This window comes from Bos mutus, chromosome 18 (assembly GCF_027580195.1).
Source record: "Bos mutus isolate GX-2022 chromosome 18, NWIPB_WYAK_1.1, whole genome shotgun sequence".
Classification (NCBI taxonomy): Eukaryota; Metazoa; Chordata; class Mammalia; order Artiodactyla; family Bovidae; genus Bos; species Bos mutus.
The window spans coordinates 11,854,976-11,869,081 of NC_091634.1; the positions used below are offsets into that span (position 1 = coordinate 11,854,976).

A 14,106-nucleotide genomic window follows, 5' to 3' on the forward strand; every position below is an offset into this window, starting at 1 on the left:
TTAAGGCAGCAAAAGAGGCATGGGGGGTGGGGGGAATGGGGGTCCCCTGCCCACAGCCCTCAGGAATCTCGATGCTCCAGAGAGAGCTGGGCTGTAGCGTGCTGGAGGTCAGAACTCACCCGCCTTGGGGTGAGGGGCCCCCCAGCCTCCCCAGGCCCCTCCCCACGCACCTTCTTGTCCTCACCCTCATCCTCAAGGCCCCCAGCAGGGCCCCCACCCCCTTCGAGGCGACAGTCTTCACTCCAGCGGCGTTTAAAGCGCAGCTTGAGAGGCATGCACTGGGCGACCCCGGGCGCCTCGCCTGGGTCAGGCTTTGGGGGTGCAGGAGGCACACGAGGCGTCTTGAACACCTCCCCGTCTTCTTCGTCCTCGTCGCTGATGTCAGTCACCTCCACCTCCTCCGACTCGCCTTCGGAGATCGGTTCCACCTTGATCTGTGGTGGCGGCGGTGGCGGTGGCGGGGCCAGCGCCCCGGCACCCTCGGCCAGCCCGCCTGCACCACTGAGGGCCAGGCCACTGCCCTTGTCAGCGCCCGCCAGGGCCTTCTCCCCAGCAGCCCGCTGCCGGCGTCCCAGGGGGGGCGGCTGGAGCTTAAACTTGAATGGAGAGGAGGAAGAGGAGGACGAGGCCGAGGAGGGGACCGGTGGGGTCTCGGGGGCCATGGGCGGCAGCGGGCACTTGTCGGGGCGCTGGGGCTGTGGCACCACCAGCCCGGGGTAGTGCAGGAAGGCGCGGGGGCTGAGGTGGTAGTTGTAGACGCTTTGGGTGTGGGCCTGCAGGTACCGTTTCATGTCCTCGGGGCTGAAGGAGAAGTGGGAGCCTCCCCCCGAGCCGCTGGGGCCCCCGCCACCACCGGGGTACATGGGGCTCAGCGTGGGGGACGGGGTGTAGGCCAGGTGGGTCGGGGTCATGGGCAGAGCCGGGGAGAGCTGCGGGGGCAGCAGGGAGCCAGGCCCAGCTAGAGGAGACACGGGGAAAGGGCTAAGGGGCTCAGGGCCACCCCGGGGCCGGGGGTAAACACGGAAGACACCAGGGTCATGGGGCAGGCGGGCCAGCGGGGGCCCACGGAAGGCACCCAGCTCCGGGGGGCCAGGCGGTCGGGCCCGGGGGTCCTCTCCCAGGGGCTCTTCGAGCTCTGACGTGCCATCGCTACAGTCACTGACCGAGCCCCGGCCCAGGCGCCGGGCCACCACGGCCGAGAAGAGGGATGACGATGAAGAAGAGCAGGCCGGCGGTGAGCGGGGGTCCTCGGTGGGAGACAGCACCTCGGAGGGTGTCGAGGGAGGAAAGCGGAAGTGGCTGCCACCTGTCGGCACTGGCGGGGCGCTCTGGGGCACCGCACCCCCTGAAGGGAGAGGGAAGACGTGATGTCAAGGCCCCCCCCCCCACCACCACTCCGCCTCGCCTGGACATTCAGGTAGACCCTGCTCTCCCTCTGAGGCCGTACCCACCAGCCCTGGTACTCACCAGCCAAGCCCACATCGATGAAAGGGTAATTAACCAGCACCAGTTTGTTGAAGTTGAACTTGTAGGTGAACCGTTTCCCCTTGGTCTTGTGCAGAATGCGTTTGTTGTAGTAATAGCTGGGGGTGCACAAACACCTTTCACCAGAGGGTCAGTCACAGGGGACCCGAATCTAGAACCCAAACCTTGACCCATATTAGTGCTGCTCGCAAAGAGTGACTGAGAAACGTGGGCCACACGAGAGGAATCAAGGTCCAGAGGGTGGGGGACCAGTTCTCCCCTTAGTTCTGGGGCCAGACTACAGGCCACATCCATGACCACGTTCTCGCCTCAGTGTGACACGTGGGCTCAGAGGGGTGAGAACTTGGCCTGAGGTCACACAGCCATCATGTGGCACAGCCAGAAGTCAAACCCAATGTCTACCCCCACGGGCCAGGGGGCTCCCAACCGGTGTGTGTGGGGGGCTGTCCAAGTCTGCCCCGGGGCCTCTGCCCTCCTCACCGCAGAGCCCGGCTCAGCTTGTCATAGTTCATCTGGGGCTTGCACTTGCGGACTCCCCAGAGCCGAGCCACCTCGTCGGGGTCCTTGATGACGAACTCCCCGTAGTCCCCCTGCCAGGCGATGACACCCTGGTATTCCTCTTTCCGCAGCAGCTCCAGGATAAAGTGCCACAGCTGGATCTGCCTGGAGCCGGGGGACGACTCCGGCTTGTAGGCCCAATCCGGGAAGGCAAAGCCTGGAGACGGGACGCAGGGGAGCTGCCCTGGGTCAGGGCGCCAAGTCCAGGGCCCTGGGGCCCATCCCAGGGTCCACCTCCTGGCCCCGCCCTTACCATGGGGAAACCCGTCTCCCCTCTGCCAAGCCAAGACCTGTTAGAGGGAGACAGTGTGTCTGTGTGTGTGAGGGGGGCTAGACAGGAGCTGGGGGGAGGGGAAGCCGGAGCCTGCTCCAGCGACACCGGGAGAAACAGGAAACCGACGGCGGCGGGTCCCGGGGCCAGTGCCAGGGGGCCAGGCACCAAGCCAGGCCGGCGGGCAGGGCTGCCAGTGGGGGAGGGGCAGGAAGGGGCACACGTGGCCAGACGGGTTGGGGCTAGCCACCCCCAGCCCACCCTCACTCCCATTCAGGGTTAGTCATTACCACGCCCCTACCCCCCCAACCTCCTCTGTTCCCCTCCTAGGAACATACACTGTCTCCCTCCCAAGACCTACCGGAGCCCTTACTCCCACCCTAGGCCCCCAAGAGAAGGTTTTTTTTTTTTTTTCTTAAAAGGACCAGGAGGGGTGGGGTGGCTGGTTGACGATGAGGTCAGCGCTTGCACACACAGAGGCTTCTGTCTTCCCTGGAGAGTGAAACCCAGACTGTCTGAGAGAGCGCCCCCCCCATCAAGCCAGGGACCCTCTGTGCTACACTGCCCTACCCAGACCCGGGCACATGGACCCAACCTGGCTGGAGGGCCTCAACACTGAACAGGCATCGCTCGCTGCAACCCGTTCCCCCTTCTGCCTTCTCATCTTCAGTTTCTTCCCTGCCCACCTACCTACCCGCCCCCAGCATTAACCTTGGGTAGAGGTTGGTGGTGGGCTGGTTGGTCCCTAGAGGGGGTGGGCAGCCTGAGGAGGGGAGTTGGGGGGGCTGCGGTTGTTGTCATTTCCCAAACCCCCGGGTAATCAGGGACCATCAATAATTCAGCACAAGGCAGCCGGTAATGGAGGGGTGGGAGGAGGGAAAAGGGAGGAAGAGAAGAAGGGGGGGGAGGCAGGACAGGAGCCCTGGTGCCACTAGAGGGAGAAGGCCAAGGTGGACAGTTAAGGATGGGCGGGTCCCAAGTCCCAGTCAGGCTGCAAGGGTCAGCCTTCTTCCCATGGCCCTGGCTCAAGCTGAAGCAGGTACCAACCCAACCTGAGGCAACATGGAACCTCCCTGAAAGCCCCAAGTCTGGAATCCAACAGGGAGCCTTCCCCATGGGGATGCCGGGGATCAGCAGCTCCTGGTCCCAAAGGGACCACTCCCTCTAAATCAGAGCTGACTCTAATCCCTGACCCCTGGCCTTGGGCAGACTGGGATGGCCAGCATTCCCCACCTGGTCCCTGCCCCATTCAGAAATCCCAGCTTCAGTCAGTCCCTCAGGGCTCCAGGGATATGACCATATGACCTCAGCTGGTCACAGACCCAGGGTCCTGTACCAGCAGTTCCTGCTCCATTCACAAGTGACAGCCCCTGACAACACCTTCCACGGACCCCAACATCCACAGCCCCATCCCTCTCTTGGGAATCCAGGTGTTCACCCTTTGATCCTCACCCTGCTAGAAAACCAGGTCCAACAGTCTTGTTCAGGGCCCGGAGGCTCTTGGGAACGCAAGAGACCGCCCGCTTCATGTACCCGCCAACCTTCTCCAAAAAACTCCTGTCTCCCTTCATGGCACCAAGCTTCAAGACCCCGCCCCCACCAACAAGCCCCAATTTGGCTCTTGGACTCGGGGTGGGGGCCGAAGCCCCTGAGACATCAGTCTAGGGTTGGGAGGGTGTACTGATTTTCACCCTCCCCCCAAAATTAAAGCCACCCTTCCCAGCCCACCCGCCCCAGCCTCCTTGTCCCGGTAACCAGGCAACGTGTGTGCAGCGACAGTCCTGGGAGCGGGGGAGCAGGAGGCTAAAAATAAACTTTGCAGAAGAGAAGGAGTGAGAGAGACTACATGCAACACAAAGGGAACTCAGAATGGAGGTGGGGGGCTCTGGAAAGGCCTCAAGCTGCATTTCGGGGGCTGACCCAGGCCCCCTTAGTTAAGCCCCCTCCCTGAACAACCTTGCTCCGGGGCCAGGACCCTGGCTCCCACTCATGGCAGGGACCCTCCCCATTCCCAGGCCAACCCCAAAGCCAGCTTTCCTCATCGGACACAGCATACATGAGGGCCTGTTCCCAGCTTTGGGGGGAGAAGGAAGATGGGGGGTGACGTCAGGGTGTCTCAATGGGGCTCTGTTCCCCAGGCTTTGGAGCCAGGAGCCAGGCACGGGCAAGGGGAGCATGTGTGAGTGTGTGTTGTGTATGAGTCCACGTGCTTAAAACAGGGAACCACCCGGCCTACACCAAGAAAGCCTGGGGATGCTGGACCTCTGGAGCACGGGGGGGGGGGCGCGGGGGGACAGTGAGGCAGAGACAGAGCAGCTGACAGAGAGAAGAACTGAGGACATTGCCAGACAGGGTGGAGAAGAGGCAGCAGACAGGAAGGGCTGGGATGGCGGGGTCCCAGAAGACACACCTGGATCCCACACAGGCGGGGTAGGGAATCTCCCAAACAGACTATGGAAACCTGGGGCGGAGGAGGGGGTGCAGAATTCTCGGGCACCCCTCAAATTCACCTTAACTGCCCAAACTTATTTCAAAAGGACTATGGGGGTCGGAAGGGAGGGGCAGTGGTAGAGGAAGAACACGCCGGCCTCCTGGGGGGCCCCACCACCTCCCCCACTCCAGGCAGCCCTCGGTGGCGCCAGGGCCGGGAAGAAAACAGGAAGTGGGAAACAGCCGCGGCAGAGGAGAGTGGGGCCGGGATAGAGGATCGGATGGAGGGGCGCGCAGCGGCCAGCCAGGAGGCAGATGGACCCATGGACCCATGGACCCATCGGGAGGCCAGAAAAGGCTCCCGCCCCTTCCCCCAGCCAGAGAACCCACACACGGCGCGGCCCCAAGACTGGGATGGGGGAGCGGCCCAGCCGGTCCCACCAGGAGAAGGCCCATAGCAGGGAGCGAAGACGAGGCGGGGTTGTCTGGGTCCCTCGGCCCCCTCCTCCGGCGAGGGGAGTCTCCGGCTGCCCCCGAGGCCCAGCGGCCCTGGAGCCTTTAGGAGCCAGAGAGTATGTGGGACGCACGTGACTGACCCTACAGCACTCCGAGCCCCTGCCCACACCCAGCCCCCTCCTCGGCCCCCAATCCCCAGGCGACGGAGCCCGGCTCGGAGCCCTTTAAGAGCCGCCCCCACCCGCCCAGCGAGGGGGGGCGGGGTGGGTGGGCCGGTCGGGGCACACACCCGCACACAGGAGCCGTAGCCGCGGCCGCCGCCGGGGGAAGGAAACAAGTTTGAACAGCGGCGCCCGGCCCCCTTCCCCCTCCCCCGTCCCCGCCCCGGGCCGGATTCCGACGGGGTAGACGGGCAGGGGGCGGCTGGGACCCCTCCCCCAGCGCGCCCGGGCGCAAAGTCCAGCCTGTGAGAGCCCGGGGGCGGCGGGGGAGGGGAAGGGGGAAAGTCCGAGTGGGAGGGGGGGTTAATCCTGCTGCCCCCCGCCCGCCGACCGAGGGGGGGGAGGGGAACCTTGGTCCCTTAAGGAGGAGCAAGTTGGCGGGGAAGAGGGGGGCGGAGGGAAGAGACGGCCGGTTGAAAGAGAAGAGCTGGATGAGGGAGGGGGAACGAGGGGGGGAGCCTCCGCGTCTCCCCCACCTTCCCCACCCTCCTCAACCCCAGGTCCCCGGCGGCGAGGGAGGAGGGTTCCCAGGTCTCTCCGGAGCGACCTTAAAGCCGCGCGTTCTAAGGTCGGAAACAAAAAGTTCCTTTTTCGAACGTTCGGGCTGCGCTTTGGAACTTTGCGACTCGGCGCGGGCGGGGGAGCGAGGAGCCGGCGGAGACGGGCGGGGGAGGGGCGGCGCAGCCCGGACCCCGACTCCCGGGCTCCCCACTCACGCCCTCCTCCTAGAGGCCATCCCGTATCCCCCTCTAAGCCGGTGCGGGGCACGCATCGCGGTGAAGGTCACGGGCCGGACCGTGCAGCGCGGAACCGGGAATAGCGGGCCCTGTGGACAGCGCCCCCCCCACACACACCCCGCACACGTCCCGGCCCCCAGAGTGCAACGTGACAGAGCGGCTGGGAGGAACCCAGCCACCCCCGTGATCCCGGGTGTCAGGGAGAGCCCAGGTTTTGGGGTCCAGGCAAGGAAAGAACCAAGACTCGCAGCACCCAACCACTGCGCCCAGAACCAGGAATTGGGGGCTCGGTGCACACCCCCGCTCGCACCACAAGAAGCAACAGGTCTCGAGTGCTTGGGGGGTCCCCCGCAACTGGGGAACACTCGGGCTCCCCCAGAACCCTTCAGCCCCCCCAAAGTTTCTCCGCCTGGTTTCCCGGGGCAACAAGTCTCCCCCACACGTGCTGCCCCCGCCCCCACCTGTGTCCGCCGGGGTCTTCATGCTGGGGGGCCCGGGGCGAGGCGCCCCGACTCCGGGCCGCAGCTCCCGGCGCCCGCGCTGCCCCGTCCCGTCCCGAGCACGTCGGGCCGCCCTCGCCGATTCACCCGGCCTCGCCTCTCAGAGCCTCTCCCCTCCCCGCCGCCGCCTCCCGGGTTAATATCGCACTCCGGGGCCGGGACGCCCACGCCCCCCGGCCGGCGACGTCACCGCCGCGTCGCCATGGAGACACTGTGCCCGCCCCCTCCCCGCGCACTCACACAGACACACACAGGCACACATACATACACACACGCGCGCGCGCGCGCGCGCGCACACACACACACACACACACACACACACACACACTCGCCGGCGCGCTGCCACTGAGGACCGGCCGGCACTAGGCTTAAAGGGGCCGCGCGACGGGGGAGGAGAGAAGGAGGGGCTGGGATAGGATGGGGTCCTGGGGGTCATGACCTTTCTCTGAGGCTTCAAGTCTGAAGATAACTTTAAGTCCTCAGGATCCGCGACTTGCCGCCCCTCCTCCTCCTCTCCTGCCCACTGCGGGGTCCACATTTTCTTTGGAAGCCTGTAAGAGGGTTTGAGGGATACCTTATGATGAGTGTCAGAAACTTCTGTGAGGAGTATGGACCTTTTCGGAAGAGGCAGAACTTTCTCTGCAGGAGCGGGGGGCGCGGGGTGGGGGTCGGGTCGGAGGATGATCCAGACCACAACATTTCCCAGGCTGGCCTTACCATGCGCCGCCCCCCCCCCCAACCCTGAGCCTGACTAGGGGCAGCTGTCCAGGGGTGGGGTGGAATGGGTGGGAAGCATTTCCCTGCGTCGGAAATGGGGAGGCGGCTGCCTCCTCCGCTCCTCCAGGGATAGGGTCTTGGCCTTCCAGATAGCCCCAGTCCCATCTGGGGAGGAAGTGACCAGAGAGAAAGCACGCAAGAGCCGCCCCCCCATCCGCAGACTGCAGCTGTCTTGGGAACACGGCTGGCGCCGGAGGTACCCCCACTTCCACCTCCAGGGCAGGGGGGTTCCGGGGGTGGAGCCAGGATGCGAGGGGGTGACCAAAGTCTGAACAAATGTGCTCCCAAGGGACACTAGGGGGTCGCCAGGAGAGAGGAAGACAGGGCTTAAGGATGAAGGCCAGTGCGTAGGGATGTGTTAAGTCTCTTTCTGCAGCTGGGAGGAATGGATGGAGCCTGAGGCTTTGGGAAACAGGAAATCAGCAATGATCAGATGGCCAACAGTAGAGGGCAAATAGCAGTTATATTCACAGGCTGATCCTGGAAACAATCTCAGAAAAGACTCTGAGGTACCGAAGGAGAGGAAAGGGGGTGGGGAGGAGATGCTCAGAGAGAATGAAACCAAGAAGATAGGGAGAAGTGAACGGGCCACAGAGAGGAAAGGCCTGAAGGGTTAGGCTCTGGGTGCCTAGGGCTTCAAGCCCACCCTCCTTTGGTGTGTTCCTAGAGGCCTTAGGGCAGTCCCTAAGCAGTCCTCAGAAGAATTCTCGGGCCTCTTCCTCGGGAAGACCAGGGCCTCCCAGGAAGCAGCTCCCCCTTGGGGAATTATGTAACCTTGCCTACGGACAGTGCAGCTCCCCCACGGATATTGTAACCCTCTGGGAGCAGTGTGGTCCAGCAATAATAACCATCATCACTGTTATCATAACAGCTCCCGAACTGCTAGCGCTCACTATGTGCCCGGCGCTGGGCCAAGCGTTGTCGGGACAGCTTCTTACTGAAGCCTCACAAACCCCAAAGAAGGGAATTCCTATTGTTAGCCCCATTTACAGATTAATAAAGCAAGGCTCAGAAACTGTCAGAGCCGGGATTCAAATCCAATCTATCCAATTCAAAACCACCACCCTTAACCAGTATAGTTTATTATGTCTTTTACTGCCCCACCCTTCAGAAAAAGATGATGCCAAGTTTAAAAGATAATAGATCCATACTACAGCCTCAAAGACCTCTCTACTCCCATCAGAAGATGGAGATCAGGGTGGCAACCCAAACTGCTATTTCCTGTATGTGAGTGAGATTGTATAGAGCAAATGAATCGATCTTTTTAAGCCTCAGCTTCATCATCTGTAAAATGGGGATATTAATGATTAGGTTGTTATGAGAAATCAGAGATTTGAGATAAGTAGGCAATAAATACTGGTGATTATTAGCAGAAGTGAGCGGCATAACCTATGGACAATATAAGCCTAGAGATTCCAACTGTAGGCAGCAAACACACAAGTATGGACAGTGAAATCGCCTGTTAATGGCAGAATTCTACCCTGACTCAGCTGGATAATTCAATCCCACAGTTTCTGTGAAACAGTCATGGATTGGTGGGCGTGCCTCAGGGGAGACTTTCAACCATCCACAGAGAATGGGAACCGCTGGTGAAAATGACATGTCCACAGATATTATAACATGACTGCATCATGGAAGTGTGGACTGTGTTGGACAGTTCAGTTGCCTTGTGAACACTGGAAACCACCCCAGGAACGGTGAACCCCACAATTACTGTGTGAAACACCCAGAGGTTGTGAACTTGTGATGAGAACTCTCACCGCTGGTCAATCCTTGAAGACATACTATGCAACCAAGACCATGTGAACTCCAGTGGGCAAGGATCCAACCCCCCCCACACACTCTCCTCAGAAAGCCTTCACAAATGCCCCTGAGGCTAGTAAAAAGCCCAGCCTCTCCCAGACCTCAGTGGTGCCTGGGATGAACAGTGTAACACTCCGTGGAGAAAACACCTCTGTCTGGACAGTGAGGAGACCCCCCCCACTCCCATGGCCCTAGTAGTTCTTGTTCCAGTTTACTGTCCTGACACAGATAAAACAGTTATCCTATCGTTGTCAGGCAAAGGCATGGACAGAACCTACAAAACCTACCCCTACAGAAGTCACAACTCTTCACAGAGTCACGCCTAGAAAGGAGACTGTGTGGACGATAAAAATCATAATCATCGCCTGCCCATCTCCCCTATGAACAGTGACGAACCACTACTGCTCTACGAGCATTGCCGTTCCCTGAGAAATAGCGGGACCCACCCACACTGTTCAGAGCAGCAGTCCCCAACCCTTTTGGCATCAGGGATGGGTTTCATGGAAGACAGTTTTTTCCACGGATGGGGGAGAGGAGGGTGGTTTCTGAATGATTAAAGTGCATTACATTTATTGGGCACTTTTTTCTGTGATTATTACATCAGCTCCTAGATCATCAGGCGTTAGATCCCAGAGGTAGGAGACCCCTGATTTAGAGACTGAAGCCACCTAAACTGTGTAACCATTGCCAAACAGAAAATGTAACTCCATTAGATTATCACCCTTGCTGGTCTCTCTGATTTGAAATGCTGAAGGATTCGAGGACTCAGTCCTAGGTCCTCTTCTCTTCTCCATCTACACACATTCCTTTGACAATCTCCACCAGGCCCATGGTTTTATATACCATATACTATGCTGATTACACCCAAATTTCTGTCTCCATCTCAGGACTCTACCCCAAACTCCAATCTCACACATTGAACCACCTCACCGGTATCTCCATTTAGATTTCTCAAGTTTTCCAAGTAAAAAAGGTCTCTTAGAGCTCCCCCAAAGTGACCTCACCCCCAATCTTCCCCATCTCTGGAAATTGCAGCACCATTTTCCTGGTTGCACAGGTAGAATACCTCGGAGTCATCCTTGACTCCTTTCTCTTCTCTGACATCCAGTTTGAAGGGAACTCCTCCCATTAGGTCTTCCTTCAGCTTTTTCAGACTCAGTCACCCTCCCCACACACACATCCCCCACCACCACCCTGGTCTGATGACTCCTCACTGGACTCCTTGCTGCCTTGTCCCCATAGTCTGTGCTCCGCTGGCAGGTAGAAGTGCTCCAGTCAACCAAATGACATCCCTTCTCTGCCCCCAAACCCTCCATCAGCCCCTCCACTCCCTGGGAGGCTTCAACTCCTTGCCTGCAATGCCCTTTTTCCCTCCTGACCTCACTTCCCACCTTTCCCACTTCATTTTTCCTCCAAGTGCATTCCAGCCTCTTTGCTATTTCTTGAATTTGCCAGGCGTATTCCTCCCTCAGGGCTTTTGCCCATGCTATTCTATCTGCCTTGAAGGCTTTTCCACCAGAAGTCTGCATAGCTCTGTCCCTCATTCCCTTTAGGTTTCTGCGCCAAAACCACCTTCTCTAGAGTTCCCTGGTGGTCCAGTGTTTAGGACTCTGAGCTTTCACTGCTGAGGGTGAGTCAGGGAACTAAGATCCTGCAAGTCACGCAGCATGGCCAAAAATTTTAAAATAAAACAAAATATTAAAAAACAAACACCATCTTCCCAGTACTATGCCTGACCACTATGTAGATATAGATATATAACTATCTGTGTGTGTGCACTCAGTTGTGTCCGATTCTGTGACCCCATGGATTGTGGCCCACGAAGTTCCTCTGTCCATGGGATTTTTCCAGGCAAAAGTTGCCTGGAAACTGAAGTGTGTTGCCACTTCCTACTCCAGAGGATCTTCCTGACCCAGGGATTGAATCTGCGCCTCTGGCATCTTCTGTACTAGTGGACAGATTCTTTACCACTAGCGCCACCTGGGAAACCCAGATATATACCTATATGTATGTCTATATACTTTGGCCACACTGTGTGGCATGCAAGATCTCAGTTCTCCCACAAGGGATTGAACCCACTCCCCCTGCAGTGGAAGCATGGATTCTCAACCACTAGACTGCCAGGGAAGTCCCTGACCACTATTATATTGGAGGCCCCTTCCTAGACCCCATGGGTTCCTTTTATTTTTTTGCTGTGCCATCCAGCATGTGAGATCTTATTTCCCCCACCAGGGATCAACGCCCACCCCCCTGCATGGGAAGCATGAAGTCTTAAGCCAGTGCCTAGACCAGGGTCTGTCATAGAGCTGTTGTCCAGTCGCCAAGTCATGTCCACCTCTTTTTGACCTCATAGACTATAGCAGGTCAGGCTCCTCTGTCATCTACTGTGTCCTGGAGTTTGCTTAAATTCATGTCCATTGAGTTGGTGATGCTGTCTAACCATCTCATCCTCTGTCGTCCCCTTCTCCTCCTGCCTTCAGTTTTTCCCAGCATCAGGGTCTTTTCCAATCAGTCAGCTCTTCGCATCACCTGGCCAAAGCGTTAGCTCTCCAGCTTCAGCATCAGTCCTTCCAATGAATATTCAGAATTGATTTCCTTTAGAATGGACTGGTTGGATCTCCTTGCAGTCCAAGGGACTCTCAAGAGTCTCCTCCAACACCACAATTCAAAAGCATCAAATCTTCGGCGCTCAGCCTTCTTTATGATCCAACTCTCACATGTATACATGACTATTGGAAAAATCATAGCTTTAACTGTACAGACCTTTGTCGGCAAAGTGATGTCTCTGCTTTTTAATACACTGTCTTGGCTTGTCATAGCTTTCCTTCCGAGGAGTAAGCGTCTGTTAATTTCATGGCTGTGGTCACCGTTAAAGAGTAGGCTGTAGCCAGAGATAGCGTAGGCTGTAGTCATAGAGTAGGCTGGTAATATGTACTTGCTGAAGTGAACTGAGTCTGAAAACAGCTGGGATAAGGTGACAGTCAGAACCCATACAGAGTGTCTGTGACGGATGTAAAGCCCATATACAGTATGATTGCATGGACAGTGTAAAGCCCCGATAAACATTGTAATGCTCAAAAACAGTATGAACTCCAGTTTAAACAGCATGGCCCTTTTTAGCCTTGTCCAGATATGCTCACCTTCATAAAGTGATCCGAGCTCCATTCAAACTTTGTAAACCGGGTGGACCCATATAGCAGGGCAACCCACGTAAATGGTATAAACCCCACGGAGGTAGTATAACCCTCATAAACGGTATGAGCCCCATACAGATGGTGAGAAAACAAACAAATAACAAATAAATACGGATGGTGTTCTCCGTACAAATGACTTGTTCCCTCTTCAGTGTGTGCTGCCACAGAGGCAGCATCACCTGCTTAACATGGTGTGAATGCCTCTAGCGGTAGGGTCAGTTCCCACCCCAGGGTAAACTTCACATGTATGGTGCAGGTAAGCATGTAAACAGGGTCACCTCAAGCAGCAGCCGGAGTCTTCATGTGAACAGCGTGGCCCCATAGTATGGCCTCAGGCAGGGTAACCTACCACGTGTCCCCATGTGGACACTGCCACGGATTAGGCGGACCACTCTGTGGACAGTGTAGCCTCAACCCTGGTGGCTCAGCTGGTAAAGAATGTGCCTGCAGTGCAGGAGACGCTGGTTCCATCCCTGGGTTGGGAAGATCCCCTGGAGAAGGGAATGGCTGCCCATTCCAGTATTCTTGCCTGGAAAATCCCAAGGACAGAGGAGCCCGGTGGGGAGCCCATGGGGTGGCAAAGAGTCAGACGTGACTGAGTGACTAACACGCAACCAACAGGTGCAGTAAACACCAATATCACTGTCAGGTTTTTAGAACATATTTATGTATCTGGCTCTGCGGGGTCTTAGTTGTAGCCTGTGGAATCTTTGATCTTCGTTGAGGTATGTGAGATCTTTAGTTGCAGCATACAGGATCTAGTTCCCCGGCCAGGGACTGAATATGGTCCCCTGCACTGGGAGCACCAAAATCTTAGCCACTGAACCACCAGGGAAGTCCTGTCACTGTCAGTCTCACCAAGTCATGGATAATGTAACCCTCTCCCACAGACAGGTGGAAACTGCCTATTCCATTCAAACCCTCTGGGCTCAAATAGAGGTGGCCGAATACATCTGACAAATAAGATACAAGACATATGGATAGACTGGGGCTTCCACAAAAGCTGTTAAAAGACTCAGTGTCAACCCCCTACATCCCATGTCCCTGCTTGGAACTTGGAGCCAACGGCAAGAGCTTCAGCAGCCACTGAGGTAGAAGAACTAAGTGTGACTGAAAAGACAGCCTAAGGTGATTCAATCTCTTTAGAGGACAGAGAAAAACACCTCTCTGTTTTGTTTAAGCCACTGTTGTTTGGATTTCTATTGCTTGTGTCTGGACTTAAATCTAACTGATAATAGTTCTTTTAAAAAATTCAATAAAGTTGAAAGACTATTAACATTTTAAAATCCCTCTGGGCTTCTGTAATTTTCATGTGTGTGCGCATGAAATGAGCTCAGTTGCTCAGTCGTTTCTGATTCTTTGTGACCCCGATGGACTACAGCCGCCAGGTTTCTCTGTCCATGGGGTTCTCCAGGCAAGGATATTGGAGTTGCCATTTCCTCTTCCAGGGGATCTTCCCAACGTAGGGATCGAACCCATGCTCTTGCATCTCCTGCATTGGCAGGTGGATTCTTTATACCTGCACCCCCTTGGAAGCCCGTGTAATTTTCATACAACTTCACATATCCTCCCAAGCCTGAAAGCCTTAACTCTCCAATGAAATTTACCCAACTCTCCTTCAACACAAGGTGTTATGACTTGTGTTAACAGTATGACTCCCTAAGGTGTGGTGTA

General features: G+C 57.2%; 1 protein-coding gene across 1 annotated transcript; it reads right to left on the minus strand.

Annotated features, from left to right (window-relative positions):
• ERF (ETS2 repressor factor) lies at positions 1–6,791 on the minus strand. Its single transcript, XM_005908976.3, has 4 exons — positions 6,620–6,791; positions 1,966–2,200; positions 1,468–1,583; positions 1–1,345 (listed from the first exon to the last, which is right to left on the minus strand). The coding sequence occupies exons 1-4, from the start codon at positions 6,639–6,641 to the stop codon at positions 60–62; spliced, it is 1,659 nt and encodes a 552-aa protein (XP_005909038.1). The 5' UTR covers positions 6,642–6,791; the 3' UTR covers positions 1–59.
• Positions 6,792–14,106: the final 7,315 nt, after the last annotated feature.